General features: G+C 40.3%; 2 protein-coding genes across 2 annotated transcripts; both read left to right on the forward strand.

The window, feature by feature from the left end:
• Positions 1 to 2,131: 2,131 nt before the first annotated feature.
• On the forward strand, positions 2,132 to 6,763 carry LOC145422555 (Fc receptor-like protein 5). Its single transcript, XM_080294044.1, has 5 exons — positions 2,132 to 2,658; positions 3,698 to 3,733; positions 4,283 to 4,546; positions 4,626 to 4,871; positions 4,947 to 6,763. Exons 1-5 carry the CDS (start codon positions 2,628 to 2,630, stop codon positions 5,189 to 5,191), a joined length of 822 nt encoding a protein of 273 aa, XP_080150170.1. The 5' UTR covers positions 2,132 to 2,627; the 3' UTR covers positions 5,192 to 6,763.
• A 2,661-nt stretch (positions 6,764 to 9,424) lies between these two features.
• LOC113019543 (low affinity immunoglobulin gamma Fc region receptor II-like) lies at positions 9,425 to 12,359 on the forward strand. Its single transcript, XM_080298893.1, has 4 exons — positions 9,425 to 9,710; positions 9,790 to 10,035; positions 10,111 to 10,275; positions 10,664 to 12,359. The coding sequence occupies exons 1-4, from the start codon at positions 9,431 to 9,433 to the stop codon at positions 10,771 to 10,773; spliced, it is 801 nt and encodes a 266-aa protein (XP_080155019.1). The 5' UTR covers positions 9,425 to 9,430; the 3' UTR covers positions 10,774 to 12,359.
• The last annotated feature ends 5,000 nt before the right edge of the window (positions 12,360 to 17,359 follow it).

Genomic DNA, 17,359 nt, shown 5'->3' on the forward strand with positions numbered 1-17,359 from the left:
AGAAAATCATGACACCAAGAAAAGACTGAGAAGTTTCACACCAGGAGACAAGGTCTTCATCAGAAACTACTCCTATGGCCCGAAGTGGATTCCCGCAGTCATTGTGAGAGCATCGGGTCCAGTGTCTTACATTGTTACCATTGGATCAGGTCAAACTGTGAAGCGGCATGTGGATCAGGTGAGAGCAAGAGTGGCTGACACTGTTCCCAGTACACCAGACAGGGAGGTGGAGCCATTGCTTGACAAAGAATCAGTGCCTGAGTGCTGCTTGCCATTGGAGTTGGACACATCGCCACAACCTCCGGCAATGGAGTTGCCTTATGCTCCGGAGACTCCAGCTCCCGGAGACTCCTCAGTGACACCCGTGTTGCGACGTTCCCAGAGAGAGAGATGTCCACCAGAGACTTTAAAGGACTTTGTTAGGTAGTGTGAGATCTTCCAGAAATAGAGCAACAATGTGCTCTGATCTCACAGGAAGGACGTACCTTCCTAGTTAGAAAAAAAAAAAAGAGAAACATGGAAACCTATGTACAGTTGTATGGTTGTATGGTTACCTTAATTACATGTTGATTGCTTGTTAAGCATTCTTTAGATAAACAGTTATTTTGTAAGTCAAGGGAGTTGTTGACTTAAGGGGGGAGGAGATGTGGTATCGCAAGAAATAAGTGGTTATATAAATATATGAGTATACATAATAGTTATTATTCATAGATACCTACCTCCTAAGTTCCTGTTATTCTTCTGAAAGAAACAGAATGAGTGTGTTGTTACAATGGTAATGTCAGGAGAGGCAGTATTAGTTCTGTGTTACATTAATGTGTAAGGAAGTGGAAGAAGTGTGTGTCCTGTAGGAGGCAGTAGAAAATGGATGCTCATGTTCTGTACATGCCCTGAAAGAAAGGTTCAGTAAACCAGTGCAACGATACTCCGGTGTAAGGCTCAGTTATTGTATTTTTATTTTTTGAAGATGCAACAGGACCGTAAAAAAGGCGCAAATAGGACCCTGGAAACAAAGCTCCCCACAGGAGTTTCCGCACCGGAAGTAGCATATGCTAACGTGCACATAGTCATTTAAACGAACAGAAGAAGAAGAAAACCCCTGCACATGCGCGGTACGGATCGGGTAGACCCGATTTGGTCCGACTTTGCACATGCGCAGTAAGGATCGGGAGTCCTGATCCGTAACTGTCTTTTTATTTTTCGTTTTTGTATAAATTATATTGAAACATTTTAAGAGATACTTGTTATTCTTAACATCTTAACAGATACTCTGACCCGTAACTACCATAAAACGCTTCGACCGGAAGTAGACACCTTTCGCGCATGCGGGGTACCGATCGGGTTTCCGGTACGGATCAGGTAGTGACAGGCCGCTCTGACTCACATGAGCCCCATACCCTTTTAACGACGCTATTTATAGAGTCAATTATGAGCTTGTGTTTTAGAAAAGTCCCTTGTCCCAAACAAAGAAACAAAGACAATTTTTATTTTTTAGTCCAAAGGTTGAGAAGTTGCTTAGCTGAAAGAAGAAGAAACTGAACTTTATTTGGAGCCCGAGCAGCTGGATGCCATATTCTGATGTTTGACTTTGTAACATTAAGCTTCTGTTGTCCTGCTTATGAGAGAGCCTGTTTAAGTGCAGTGTCAGTGACAAAAGAAAGGGGGAGGGGTACGCGTTTGTCATGAGACTTGAATATCAGCTTGACTACCCCTTCAGTTGGTGTGTAGTGGTTAGAGGGAGGATAAAGACAATTAATGGGACCTGTTTATAAGCAGCTGTAAAACCTCCATGTTTACCAAAGCATCCAGTCATGAATGGAAATGCACCATCTAATGCAAAAAATATATGGAATGAGCCCCTTTGTAAGGGCCATGAAGATGTATATTGCATATTAAATGTTGTGAGGACGCCATCAACTAACTGCTGTCGAAACTGAAACTCAATTTTATTATTATTATTATTATTAATAATCATTACGTTATCCGACTTTTTAATGTTAAACAAAACAGAAAAGGAAACATTTCTCTGAAAATGATCAGGCAAAGGCCTGGATTGAAAATGAGAGAAAAACAGACAATACTGAAAGAAAAAAGAATTATATAACTTTCGAAAACCTGGAGATCTGGATACTTTCACTTTCTGATGACAAGACTCTCGCTAAAGCAGAGAGAAGGTGTCAGGCGAGCAGTAATAATGCCACCTGTAGCTCACTTCCTTTCAGTTGCTCAGCAAAACCACAGTCATCTACAGGAAGAAGCTGCTTTTTCCTCCCAGTGTTTAAGATAACTCAGCCATTTGGTTTCTTTTGTTTTTCACTTTTAAGATATTCTCTAATCAAAATTGTTGCTCCGAGTTTTGCCTCAGATCTCAGAGTCTTCAGAGTTAGTCTGATGATGAGGGACCTTTTCTTCCATGTAGGATCAACTGATTTTGTTCCAATTTAGTTTCCAGTTTAATTTATCATTTAGTTTGACCATTTTACAACTTTGTTTATCTGCTTTGGTGCCATCGAACAGAAAGCCCTTCTTTTTCAAAATGCAACATGTCATCCTGTGACAGAAGAAGAGGAGGAGGGTTTGACTTTGAGTGACTGTAAACTGCTGGTCTGATTTCACCAAGAGGCTCGATGGAGAAAACACCTCTGCTAACGCTGCTCTGTAAGTACATCGCAATGATTATAGCTGTAAAAAAGCTCTCTGATGTGTCTCCATCACAAACATACATTTTTGTGTAGAAACAAAGGAGTTTTATATAGATGAGGCGACACAGAGGAGGCCAAGTAAAAGGAAGAAGGTTAAAGAGGAAATCTGAAAAATTCATAATAAGTAAAGTCAGTGTAGATACTTGATTTATAGGTTAATGTGCAGTCTTCATACAGATGTGTGGCATGAAACTTTGTTGCATGAGAGTGGTGAAAACAAGACTCTTTAGGAACAGTTATAGAGTAAAAGCATACTTACAATAGTTAAAATGCAATATTCAGAACCACATCCATTACGTTAATGAGTCACACTTAATGATGTGTTAATGTGTCACTTTAATGTTATGTGAAAAACTAAGTACACCCCATCATTCACTAGCTACTGAAGCCCTCTTTAGTTTTTCTGTATGACGTCATCAGTCTCTAACATCATTATGGGGGAATATCGGCCAAATCTTCTTCACAGTGTCTTTTCACTTCATTGAGGTTTGTGAGCATCATAGCCAATCATCTCTCATCTCTTTGGTTCTTGCACTGTCATGATCTTTATTATCTAACATGCTAACTGAGGCCTGTGGAGTCTGACATGTAGCTCTTACAGTTTCTCTGAGCGCTGCAGAGTCTGACCTTGATGTAAATTTGCTGGGACATTCACTCCTGGAAAGATTGTGGCACTGTGTTAAAACACACCTGAATGCTCCGGACCAACAAACTTCCAAAATATCAGTTTGTCTGTCAAGTGCATTTGATCACCTGGCTGCTACCTTTGCTGTGTCCACACAGAAAATGATTCACAGTAACGTGGTAATCATAGCCTGCAGAAAGTTTAAAATCAATGGTGCAGAATATTAAGGGATTATTTGCATCCAAAAATAACGGAGTAGAAGTAGAAAGCATTATTTAAACCAAACTGATCATATCTGTGGAACGGCAGAGTTTTATTTATTGTTTTAAATAAATTTAAACTAACCTGAAGATTTCTCATTTCTCTTTAGTTCTGATCTCACTGCTGTTGCACACAACAAACCCAGGTCAGTAACCTCACAGTAAGAGCTTCACTTAAATAAAACTGACTGTGTTTTATGCCGTATTAGTGAATTATGTCCTGTGTATTTCTCAGAGATGTTTATATTTTTATTCATTTTAAATGTTGCTGTTAGGCTAATATGACACGTCAGTAATTACTTATCACCAAATTCTTGCGTCTCTTGATTTTAATCATAAACAAAGCTGAAGATGATCAGGCTCCTGCAGAGACATTATTCTAGCAGTCTATCTGATCTCATCAAAGCCTTCTAACTGCATCACAACCTTAGTTTAAATCGCGACCAGACTGAACATTTATCTTTTAAAGAACTGCTGGAAATGTTTTAGTTTGGTTTGGATTTTCTTGAAGATTCACCCCTAATGTTTGGCTGTGATTCACAAAATTGCTTGTGAAAGAATTAATGAATTAAAGAACTTATGTTTGAATATACTGTGTGCTGGGTTTTGTATGTCTCTTTAAGATTTTTTTATGAAACTTTGACACAAATAAAGTTATTACTAAAATAATAATTACATTTACTCTTCCTCACAAGCTCGTCTGACTGTGAGTCCCAGCAGCTCTCAGTTCTTTAAAGGAGACTTTGTGTCTCTGAGCTGTGAGGAGGACGACAGCTCTGCTGGATGGACTCTGAGGAGAAACACAAGCAGAGACACCAGGAGTCAGTGTGGAGCTGACTGGGGGAGCTCATCTGGTTCTTCCTGCACTATCAGTCACATCATCCCACTCGACAGTGGAGTTTACTGGTGTGAGTCCAGAGAGGGTCCCATCAGTAACATGGTTAACCTGACAGTCACTGGTAAGCTGAGTGTGTGGAGTTAGTGTTGATGAAGCTGTGTGTAAATGGATGAAATGCTGTAGTTTGTCTCTGTGTTGAGGTGGATCAGTGATCCTGCAGAGTCCTGTCCTCCCTGTGATGGAGGGAGATGACGTCACTCTGCTCTGTAAAACAAAGACCACTCCCTCCAACCTCCCAGCTGCTTTCTATAAAGATGGCTCCCTCATCAGGAAGCAGCCTACAGGTCACATGACCATCCAGCATGTTTCCAGGTCTGATGAAGGCCTCTACAAGTGTGACATCAGCGGTCATGGAGAGTCTCCATCCAGCTGGATCACTGTCACAGGTGAGGAGCTTCACTCTGATTTCACCTCTTATTTCATCCACATATTCACCTGAACATGTGAGATTCTCTATGCAGATAAACCTACAAACACAACCTCACCCACCACCTCTGTAACTCCATCCCCTACCTCTGCGCTGCCCCCTGACTCCACCTCCTTCCATCCTGTGATCAGACTGGTCTGTCACCTGATGGTGTTCATTCCATACTTCATCTCCACTTTCCTCATGGTGTCTTTATATCGACGCAGAGCCAAAGGTAACGCCACCAAAATGGATTGTTTATCAATTTTGATTGCTTTTGTGTTGTTAAAACCTGTCTGATCACCACATGTGACAGGAAATGACCTTCTCATCTCCAAGGTAATAACACCATCAGCCAGTGCTGAGCAGAGATTGGCTGAGGACTCTGATGACATTGTGGTGGTGACCGCTGAGCACCAGTTCTGAGCTGCACAGAGTTTCTGCTTCCTTAGTGGTTCTCATTGCATTGTGTGAAGTCATAAACCCTGCTTTGTTACTGTGAACCTGTGAAGTTTGCTTTGTTCTGTCGGCTCACAGCGTGAGGGTGTCACCAGTTACCGTAGCATGCGTGTTTTTCGACCATGAGAGGAAACCCACAAAGGCACAACTCTGCTGCTCTCTGTGCACATTTTTCTACAGACATCAAACTCATCACAGCCTGCCGACTTTCAGGTGCAGTGGAAACTTCTAGTGTGGCTTTACGTCAGCCATCTGTGGTGTGGTTGCTCTCAGCTTTGCCTGCAGCACCACCCTGGACTGTGAACTTCAAAAATTGCACTTCAGATTAACTGGACTTCCCATCTTTCCATCCCCTCTTAAAGAAGACAGCCCAGACAGAAATACTTTTGTATCTTTTTGCCTCTCTAACCTGTTATTCTGAGTCTCTTTTTCGTGGTTGCACAGGCTTGTTGTTTATCTTTTTGCCCTCATGCATCCAAATCTGAGAAAAAGCAGTTTTAGTAGGCCTAATTGAGGTTTTGGATCATCTAAGTTCTCACTCTCTTGGATAAGTTATTTATTTCATAAGAGCATTTATTTGATGATTGAGCAGCTGTACATCTTCTGGCTTCTTCTCAGGTCATATACCGCAGACACTGTGTTGTTTTATGTCACTGACTTTACAAGGACAAATATTTTTCTAAGTGAATGCAGTTTTGATATTCAGATGTGTTTTTATACCATGAAGAGAATTATAGATACTTATGTCTGTGTCTTGTTAAATAATAAAATGAATGTGACTGAAACTTTGAAACTTTGACATTAACTGAATCTGATCATTGATGAGACAAAAGTTCTGAAAGTTGACTCGCTGACCTTTGAACTCAGGGCTTTGTGGAGTGCAAACAGTTTCATATGAGCTGTATTCATGTTCAAAAAGGTCCTGAGATCATCGTGTTCATGTTACTGTCAGAACCTGATCACAGTAAAAGACTGATTGGTGTGTGATGTGACTGAGTGACTCTGCAAAGCACTTTGCATGACAGCACAACACCAGCAGGTGGCAGCACAGGAGGTTCAGCCTAGGCAGCCTAGTTTGACCTCTGACCTTTAATTAGAGAAAACTGTAAATATGTAAATACGATATATGTGTATATGCATATATGAATATATACTATAATATATATCCATATATATATATATATTAAATGATTATACAGTTAGATTTGTTATGGCGAGTAGAGCCATGACATACTTATGACCCCGAGCTTCTAATCAAAGGACAAGCAAGTTGTCTTATGTGCCAGAAATTTGGCTCCTATGCTTGTGATCGAGTTTTACATTTATTAAGCCACTGAAAAATTTGTTTGCTTGTGTTTAAGATTTCATCCTAAAGAGAATATTTTGATTTTATCTTGTCATCCATTTGTGCCATTAAAAATGAACTTAACTCAACTGAAGTGGTTTCATGTCTTATGAAATTTTAAAGAATTTTACATATTCGTCATTTTTATATTGCTAGTTATATTTTCAAATAGCTCTCATAGGCCCTGAATTCATGATATTCTTGACTGAGAGTAGTACAACGCTCCTGTTGCAATTAAATGTGCTATATAAATAATTAAACTATTAGTACAACATACAGGACGTCTACCAGTCCGTGCCCGGCCACTCTCAGTGTTCCTTCACTCTGCCTCTAGACAACCCCCCCTAAACACCATCCCAATCACAAGCACTATAAACTACAGCATCTCTAATATGAAATTTAACTCATGCTACTAAATAGGAACAGGATCAACTAAATCCAGAGGATTATTGACACGTCCTACCTGCAGAGGTAAACTCCAGGAGGAAGACAAACATTCCTACATTCCAGAGTAATACAGCTGTTACAGGAGGCATTCTCACATGAGCAATCTGACAATCCAGCTGTTTTTATGTCTCTATGTTCCAAATAACTGTGTTTATTAATTCTATATTCAGGTTTATAGTCAAAGGAGCTTGCAAAGAAAACAATGACCTGGATGACTGAGAACCTTCACAGACATATTCAGGTTTATAAAGAAACATGTTTTCTGAGCTAATGAATGACTGAATGGGGGGAAACCAGTGGCTGTCGTTTTATCACAGAAGGAGGTGTTTGAGCAAAGAATAACAAGACAAAGGGGCAGTACACAAATAATGTTTTAACGACTCCAAACTTTATGGCAGACTCTTAACAGCCCTCTAGTGGAGACAGACCAAAGAGGCCGTCAGCACATGAAGAAACAGAAGTACATATTTCCTGTGTTATGATCCTCACAGACTCCCCCCCTCCTTTCTTTTCTTTCCTTTCTTTAATGAAACTAATAAAACTGACTGGCCACTTTACTGGGTACAGGTTGCTGATATATGATAGCATCACACTGTTGCTGCAGATTTGTAGCCTGCACATCCATGACATAAATCTCCCGTTCTAAAAACACCCAGAGCTCCTCTTTTGGACTGAGATGTAGTGTTTGCAGAGGCCAGGTGAGTATAGTGAACATCCATCAGATGCTTTCCTATTCTTATCACATCCATTTATTCATGCGTGTGCACGGAAACATGTGCATGCATGGAAATGGATGTGGGAAATATGAGAGCCAGAGATAAAGGAACATGTCTGGACAAATCCATGACAAAGATAAAAAAAGGATGTGTCAGAAGAGTACACCGTCCTTCCACTAGTTTCCTGCAGATGAGTCGAGGAGAAAGATTGTGGCAGGTCACCTTTAATCCTAAAGCAAAGACTTTGGAAATGTGTGTCTCCCACACTGATGACAAGAACCAATCACAGTGTTGGTCTTTGTCTCAGCAGGAGAAGTTTTATCTGTTTCTGACAGTCAGTGGTTAAAGCAGCCTGATTACTGCAGTCACTCGTCAATAATCAAACCACCTGCAGATCACTTCCTCTCAGCTGAACCACAGTCATGTACAGAATAATGCAAGCTGTTTCCAAAAACATCATCGCTGTTTAAGATAAAAATATAAAATAAAATACAACATCATTGATAGTTACTGTTGAGATTATTTCAGATTACATAAGAAAAGTTTGTCCTCAAATCTCAATAAAGGGACTGTCAGTGAAGGCATCTCAGGTACTGATGTTTTCATGTATTTACTTCTGTCTGTGGTTTCCTGACTGACTTCAGCCGCTCACCCACAGTGTGTGTTTAATGGTACCAGTGTTCCCCTTTAGGTTGGATGTAGATTTCATTTCTCTCCATCCTGCTGTTTAGGTTTAACATGTTAAAACTTTATTCTTTGCTTTATTCCAGTAAAACAGAGAAACCTGTGCGTTAGCTGAAAACCACAACTCTGGCATCCTGTCACAGAGGAGGGTTTGACTTTAAGTGACTGTGAAGTGTCAAAGTGTTGATATCACCGAGAGTAGGATGAAGAACACATCTGTGCTGTGGCTGCTCTGTAAGTACACTGTAATGACTGTGTATGAAAATTTGTTGATTCTCCACCACAAACATCCAGGTTGGTGTAGAATCAGAGAGGTATTAGATCAGTTTTCACGGGGGGAACGAGAAGAGGAAAGAGGGTCAAGAGGAACTCAACAGTCTTCAAAACAACAACTAGCTAAAGTAAAAGATATGGAGTAAAAATGCTTAATATACATCGAAATTTCCTCATGAGTGTGCTTGTTCTGCATCAGTGTGTAACTCACCACAGTCTGGTGGTTACCTGTTTTCTGTAATCTGGTTAAATGTCAAACTCAAATCAACCTGAGTGTCATTTCTCTTTAGTTCTGATCTCACTGCTGAGCTGCTCAACAAACCAAGGTCAGTAACCTTCTTCTGTCACAGTTTAAACCTGACATAAACAACACCTAAAGTCCTTTTTTATGCTTTGCAGTAGCATGATGTGATAATCATTACAGTGATTTATCTCTGGGTAATGTTTGACCTTATTATATTATATATATATTATATATATATATATTATATATATATTATAGCTTCAGTTTTACTAAATCATCCAGTATTTGATGTTAACCAGAGACACAGATTATCTGACACTTATTGTGTGATTGTTATTGACAACAAGAGGATAATTTAGTTTGTGTACTTGATGTATATCCTCCTCACAGCTCGTCTGACTGTGAGTCCCAGCAGCTCTCAGTTCTTTGAAACAGACTTTGTGTCTCTGAGCTGTGAGGAGGACGACAGCTCTGCTGGATGGACTCTGAGGAGAAACACAAGCAACCAACAGAGGACTCAGTGTGGAGATGGGTGGGGAAAACCAGCTGGTTCTTCCTGTGACATCACTGTGTTCCCATTGGACAGTGGAGTTTACTGGTGTGAGTCCAGAGAGGGTCCCATCAGTAACATGGTTAACCTGACAGTCACTGGTAAGCTGAGTGTGTGGAGTTAGTGTTGATGAAGCTGTGTGTAAATGGATGAAATGCTGTAGTTTGTCTCTGTGTTGAGGTGGATCAGTGATCCTGCAGAGTCCTGTCCTCCCTGTGATGGAGGGAGATGACGTCACTCTGCTCTGTGAAACAAAGACCACTCCCTCCAACCTCCCAGCTGCTTTCTATAAAGATGGCTCCCTCATCAGGAAGCAGCCTACAGGTCACATGACCATCCAGCATGTTTCCAGGTCTGATGAAGGCCTCTACAAGTGTGACATCAGCGGTCATGGAGAGTCTCCATCCAGCTGGATCACTGTCACAGGTGAGGAGCTTCACTCTGATTTCACCTCTTATTTCATCCACATATTCACCTGAACATGTGAGATTCTCTCTGCAGGCAAACCTACAACCACAAGCTCACTCTTCACCTCTACAACCCCACCCCCATCTCCAGCCCTTCTAGCTGACCTTGTGTTGAGAGTTTTCTTCTACCTGGTCGTTTTCACTCCATACTTCATCTCCACTCTCCTCGTGGTGTCTTTGTATCAACACAGAGCCAAAGGTAACAATCTAAATTACCTTGATTACATACTGTGGTCAATTCAATGTAAAAAAGTTTAATTGCGTGCTTTTTCTTTTTGTGCCCCATTCTTGTGGAACAGCCTCCCTCAAAATATTAGGCAGGCATGCTCTGTGGAGGTTTTTAAAACTGAGTTGAAGACACATCTGTTCACCCTATCTTACATGTCTTAAATCTATGTCTTTTAGTTTTTAAATTCTTACTGTTTTTAACTACTATTGTGTTTTTACTTGTACTGCTAGTTATCCCTTTTATTTATTCATCTTTTTAGTTTCAAATAGCTGTTCAGCACTTTGTTTAAAAGCACTTTAAAAATAAAGTTATTATTATTATTATTATTATTATTATTATTAATTACCTCATCTAACAGGAAATGATGAGCTCATCTCTAAGGTAACAGCCACGCCCAATCAGGCTGGGCAGAGATCAGCTAAGGACTTGGATGACATCGTGGCGGTCACCACTGAGCATCACTTCTGAGCTTAAGAGACACGATATCAGATCACTATGATTGAATTATATGTGAAATCATTGCTTTAAGATGGAACTAAAATGTAAGATATACACACTCTTCATTTTAGTGCAATTTAAGAGTTGTTGTGTGTTGCAGAAGTCAATGAAACTGCTATCTTTGTGAACTGTTGGGTTATGTTTATATTTCTGGTATCCTCTTGAAACTTGGTATCACGACAAAATGTGTAACGTTTAACCAGATTTATTGAAAACCTGATGAATTGGCTTCATTATTTGGCAAAGTTAACATTTAAACAAGTGTGACAGCCAAAGAAAGACTAAAACTCCTGCCCTCCCACTTTCAGGCCACCTTATCAGACTTCACACAAGAAGAATCAAGGAGGCTTACTGAAAAAGTAAAAACGTGATTTAAATGTGTAATATAATATTACTATATTATATTATTATTATTATTTAAATCTATTGAAAGAGTTGTTAACCAGAGACTTGATTAACAATGTCTAAATTCAGAAACAGGTAAACAGCACACCTTAAAAACAAAACAAAACAAAAAAACATTTATTTTACAGCAAGTGTATTTAAAAAAAAGTATTAACCGGACAGAATTTTGAGTCCCGCGTGGTAGACTTGGTGTTTGTTCTTCCTGCCAAATGATGCATTTGTTCCCACCCATCGGGGACACTTGTTAGCACTCATCCTCCAGCTTCATTGTGCTAACGTGTTTATAATAACCTTCCCATAGCACTGAAGCTAGCTACCAGGCAGGACACAATTATTTCCCGACTTCTACAACGCTTCAAATACTGGCTGCTGTTTAGTTTTGTTCAATGGAACATTTCTAACTCTCAGTGATGGCACATTGTTCGCGTTTGTAAAACCAAAGAAGAATTTGTATCCATGACTAATGATGTACTTAAGTGGGGGGATACTTTGCTTTGTTCCTTTGTCCTTATGTACATTAGAACAACAACAATAACAATGACAATAAAAAGTAACACAGCACACACAGACACATCATCTATATCTGAAGGAGACCTGTCCTCGTCTCTCCACATCTGTTTATCCTCTTCATCCATGACACCTGCAGAGCAGACACAGTGTGAGGACAAATGTAACAATTGTGTACTTATTACATTAGTATTGTCACCCTTTGAAACATGTCAGCAGCTCATTCAGAGGCTTTGGGGCACATGAGAAGAAAATAAAAACCAACCAAGCTGATTTTTTTTGTATTTGTTGATATCTTTTTCCTGTCTCATCACACTGAACTGAATGTGCCTCAGCTCCACAGGAAAGGAGTTTGAAAGCACAAGAATCAGAGATGAGATCATCTGATGATGCTCTACTCGTTTATGACCTAATAACCTTTTGTGTTATTAAAGGTTATGTAGGACAGCAGGTGCAGGTTTCACTGGGGACTTTGTAGCACTGTGGTACAATTAGGCTGAGTGGCTGTTAGATAAATTCCACCTCTATCCTAACTTTATATTATTTAATGAACTGAGAGCAGACTCACCTGAAGCTGTGATGTTGAGCATGATGAAGCACTTAAGCTCATCAGTTCTTTTGGTGAATAAAATCTGACACTGGTATGTTCTTGCGTCACCGAATTTTTTAAATAATTTTTTTGTTTGACAGCTACGTTCTGTTGTTCCAGGCGGCAGCGTTACGGTTGCCATGGTTACAGGGCGACGCTCTCTCTCTCTGCGACTGTGTGTTTCCTGGGTGAGAGAGCGCCTTTTCGTTGTTGTTGTTGTTGTGCTAAGCTAACAGGCAGAATGCTACAAGCATAGCTCTAAAGAAAGTAGCATCATGGGCAGTGTAGTCCGTGTTGCAGGGAGAATGGACTGCCATACACGTTATGGGTCTGTGAGCGCGAGGAGGGAGAAAAAGGGGAGTGGAAAGGTACGAGCTGTCATCGAGGAAAAACGGGAGCTGGAAGCATGTAAATATAATAATAACCACTGCAGCCAAGAAGAGTGCCTGACGAGCCCAGTTGTAAGTAAGCTATTAAGACTCGACTGTAGACCTTGCAAGAAAAGTTGACCCACACAACAAAGTAAAGCTATTTTTCGGCTACGAGCTGACAGGGACCCCGCCGTATTAGTCAGAGGTCCCTTTACTACAGTTCGGAGTCGCGGACCTTCAGTAATAGTAATAAATCACACAGCAATAGTACATTCACGTTGTTGTAAAAAGCATGATAATATATTAAGTAATCCAAAGTATTCAGAATACGTTACTGTCATTGAGTAATGTAACGGAATATGTTACAGAATACATTTTGGGGCATGTATTCTGTATTCTGTAATGGAATACATTTTAAAAGTAACCTTCCCAACACTGCTCATTGCTCTACAGATCCCAGATCAGGCTGTTAAAAGAGAAGCTGAACAGGCTATAACACCCACAACACCCACTTCAAGTGTGTTTCCTTCAAGGAGATTTATGAGTGACGGACAGTCACATGACTTACAGGGATATTTCTTTTTTAAATAAGATTTTCAAGCTCACATCAAGCCCTCGTGCCACAACTAAGTTTGAACTAATTTGCCAATTAAAGTCTTTTGTTGAATGGATTCCTGAACTGACCGTTCATCACTGTTCATCGTTCATCACAGAAACATTAAAAAGAAGAAATCTGTAAAACTGAAACCACTAAAGGAGACCGCGTCACATGACTGTATCATGTGACGCGGTCTCGTTCACCACAGAGTAAAGCAAGGAGAGATATAGAAATAATCAAAGTACTTTAGGTATTTCAAATTTTGCTATCATTACTATTTAAATATTTAGCAACTTTAAATATTTAAATAGTGTAGATATAGAAATATTTTAATGAATGAGCACATTGTAGTTATTATGCTTTGTGGGATTTTTTGTGTTATTTTTAGTGCTTTTCCCCCACATGTAATTGTCAATAACAGCTCTGAGGTTTCCAGTTTCCTGTTTCTGATGAAAGTTTCCCTGCAGGGTTAATAAGACAAGTAAAGAAAGACTTAAGTTTTACATAAGTGTCTGTACAGACAGTAAATGTAATTCTTATTGTTCTGTTCACCTGTGTACTCTATTTGTAGTTTGATTAGGTTAATAATTTAGTAGTTTTGTAGCTGTAAACATCCTGGCATGTTGGCTTTATGTTTTCCATGACTGACGGCTCTGTGGTTAATCATGTGCATCTTCCTCTTCTGTCCTCAAGTCACTCGACAGCTCTGACAAACAGAAGCTGTCAAACTGTCACTGCGAGCCATATTTTAGACCTAGCTTTAGTCCAGACATCACTTTTCTTTTTCCATTATAGAGAAAGTAAACATGGTTCAGCACACAAATTAAGGAAAAGTTTGTTCAAAATCAATGAATTAAAAATAATTTAATAATATTTTATGATTGACCTGCAAAAGATATTTTAAACAACATTCTGTCTTTATCAATTATTTCATTTTTTTGTGGATTTATTTTTGTATGTTTGCTGCTGTGATTGAGTTTCCATCTTGTTCTCTTTCACTGTTTGACAAACATAAAACAATTATAAATATTATTTGACTACAGTATGGATGGAACGCAATGTTTTAATGATGCCAGTAAGTATAATGTTATGTATAGTTTATTGTGTGGCACTATACTGTTAACGCTACAACTGTGAGCTGGCACTTTTACGGGGTCAGTAACCTTTGGTCTCACTTTTTGTTCTTCTTTGTGCTCAGAGTTTGTGGTCAGAGAGAGAGAGAGAGAGACAGGGGAATCCACAAAGAGCAAAAATAGCTTGACCTCAGCCACAGACTGGAAGCAGCAGGAACGTCTTTCAGCGGTTTCAGAACAAACTGTGTAAGTGTGCCGTTTCAGGAAAGTTAAGGACCTGCGCCTCCTACGTACATGTGCTTTATCACAGCTGGTGGATATATTTAACCTCTTTCACAGAACAACCATGATAATTTCCTGTAATATTAGTGCCACAGAAGAGTAGTGCAGTTATATATATAAAAAATAGAGTCATTCCTGTGTGTGTTGCACCAACCTTGCTACCTTGCGGTGACTCACACACACACATCCCTCCATTGCTGAAGCAGTTACAAGACTCTTTGGCCACAAATGATTGGTGAGTGTCATGGTGGGAACCCCGAACCAGATGGTGGACACCGGAGGTGAAGGCAGCCGTCACGCTAAAGAAGAAGAAGAGTCTTACTGGGTTTGGTCAGCCTGTGGGTCTTTGGAGGCAACTGATGGGTACCAGCAGGCAAAAACTCACCATGCTGTAATCACGGTGTATAGTGGGCGTGGGTTGGGTTCATTTAATGATTACAGTGGACATAAAAATGAGCATGACTCAATATCCAAATATGAACACATTTCATGAGAAGCAGCAATAGAAGTAAGTATGTAAACACTGTAAAGAGGAATAATATTTACTGGTGTTACATGGATTAGTATTATATCCATTCATGCTTTAAGTTATGATCTTTTTCAATAGATGTTCAGATCCTGTAAAGTGAGGAAAACCTATTACTCCACTAATAATCCTCCTTTATACACAATGTGTTGGATTTTCTTATAGGAATAAATGGAAATGATCTCTAGGAGTAAATCAGTGATACATCTGTTTATAATCATGTGGTCATTTGAAAAAAGTCTGTTAGTCTGACAGAACTCCGGCTCATGTATGTAGGTAAAGTCACCAGCTTGCAACCTTCTGTCTGCTGTGCCCAGATTAAACCATGGTCTCGTGCTGCCATCTACTGACACTTAAATGCAACAACAGGCTGTCCAACTCTAATCTTCCACCACTGAAACTTTAATATCACTCGCGTTTTATGAATGCGGAGCACCGTTTTTGTATCTGATATGGAAGGAAATTCACACTCACACATATAAACATCACAAAATGTCTTTTCTAATTAGTTTTTTGCAGGCGTGTTCACACCTGGTGATCTCTGGTGGTCTTACATCCAAGTCCTAACTGGGTCCAACCTGCTCAGTGACATCACACAGGATCAGGAGAGCTCAGCTCTTTAAAAAACGCCCTGTCACACCTGTTTTAACTGACACAGAACACCACAAAAATCTAACGTCAAATATGTGTTCACATTTTTGATTTAATTAAAGTAATATACACTCACTGGCCACTTTATTAGGTACACCTTCCTAATATTGCGTTGGACCCTTTTTTGCCTTCATACTGTTTTAATTCTTCGTGGCAGAGATTCAACAAGGTGCTGGAAACATTTCTCTGCAATTTTTGGTCCATCACTCACTTCCACAATGGCCCAAAGCTGCTGTATTAGATTACGATTTGGTGACTCTGGAGTGTGGGATATTTGAGTGTAGTGAACTCATTATCATGTTAAAGAAACCATATCACACTCAGGTCGGCTGTGATGTATAACACTCAGTTTGTGTGTCAAGAAAATCCTCCACACGTCACACCACACCTGACGGACAGGAAGCAGCATGTGAGGCTGGGAAAGAATGTCTCGGACTCCCGGACCATCAGCACCGGCTCCCCTCAGGGCTGTGTTCTTTCTCCCCTGCTCTTCTCCCTGTACACCAACTGCTGCACCTCCACCCACCAGTCTGTCAAGCTAATCAAGTTTGCAGATGACACCACCGTTATTGGGCTCATCTCGGACGGGGATGAGTCTGCCTACAGGAGGGAGGTTGAAGGTCTGGTGTCCTGGTGCAGCCACAACAACCTGGTGCTGAATGCCCAGAAAACAGTGGAGATTATTGTGGACTTCAGGAAGCACACAGCCCCACTCCCCCCCATCATCCTGACTGACACCCCCATCATCTCTGTGGACTCATTCCGCTTCCTGGGTACCACCATCACCCAGGACCTGAAGTGGGAGCCCACCATCACCTCCGTCATCAAGAAAGCCCAGCAGAGGATGTACTTCCTGAGGCAGCTGAAGAAATTCAACCTGCCAACACGGACGATGATGCAGTTCTACACCGCAATCATCGAGTCCATCCTCACCTCCTTGTGACCAGGAGATATTTTATTTTGTATTCTTATGATCACAGTTATAATCAGAAGTATCAATCATTAATCATTTACCATTGTTGAACCAGTTGACAGAATAATCTTTGAACCATATCTATGTTAACATTAATCTACACAGATTATCAGTACTTTAATCAGTCTATTGTTGTTCGGTACTATTCATGTTATTTGCTTAAAGCTGTTTCACAGTTCTGTAATCACTCAGAAGCCTGTGGGTCTTGCTGGACCCTGCCTTGGTTCTATGTTCAGTTCTGCACGTACACAGGCCTTGAAAGTACATGCACGCTCTTATATAACACATGCATGTGTACACACACACTTAGTAAGAATAGGAGGGTTGTCTGAGGACAGTTTTCTGATAGATATACTTTCACAATAGACACGAATAGATATACACACCACACACTGGTTTTCTCTGAGTGCTGGGCTGAGTGGAAACATCTGGAGGCCTTATAAGGAGAACTTGTGGAGTGAGGGGAACTTCCTGAGATCTGAGAACTGACTGATACTTATCATGGGACTTGACGTCATCATTGTAATAAAAGCCTTGTGAGATGCTTGTTCGGGGGAGATCGGCTCTAAAAGGCTTGTGAT

The sequence above is a fragment of the Astatotilapia calliptera genome, chromosome 3 (genome assembly GCF_964374335.1).
Source record: "Astatotilapia calliptera chromosome 3, fAstCal68.1, whole genome shotgun sequence".
Taxonomy (NCBI): Eukaryota; Metazoa; Chordata; class Actinopteri; order Cichliformes; family Cichlidae; genus Astatotilapia; species Astatotilapia calliptera.

What these genes read in the sequence shown, in the direction of transcription:
- LOC113019543 (XM_080298893.1), top strand. Translation starts at nt 9,431, where the DNA reads ATGTATATCCTCCTCACAGCTCGTCTGACTGTGAGTCCCAGCAGCTCT. An exon ending in GGTTAACCTGACAGTCACTG is followed by an intron (nt 9,711 to 9,789) that starts GTAAGCTGAGTG and finishes CTCTGTGTTGAG; the next exon opens with GTGGATCAGTGATCCTGCAG. An exon ending in GTATCAACACAGAGCCAAAG is followed by an intron (nt 10,276 to 10,663) that starts GTAACAATCTAA and finishes CTCATCTAACAG; the next exon opens with GAAATGATGAGCTCATCTCT.
- LOC145422555 (XM_080294044.1), top strand. Translation starts at nt 2,628, where the DNA reads ATGGAGAAAACACCTCTGCTAACGCTGCTCT. An exon ending in ACCTCTGCTAACGCTGCTCT is followed by an intron (nt 2,659 to 3,697) that starts GTAAGTACATCG and finishes ATTTCTCTTTAG; the next exon opens with TTCTGATCTCACTGCTGTTG. An exon ending in CAGCTGGATCACTGTCACAG is followed by an intron (nt 4,872 to 4,946) that starts GTGAGGAGCTTC and finishes TTCTCTATGCAG; the next exon opens with ATAAACCTACAAACACAACC.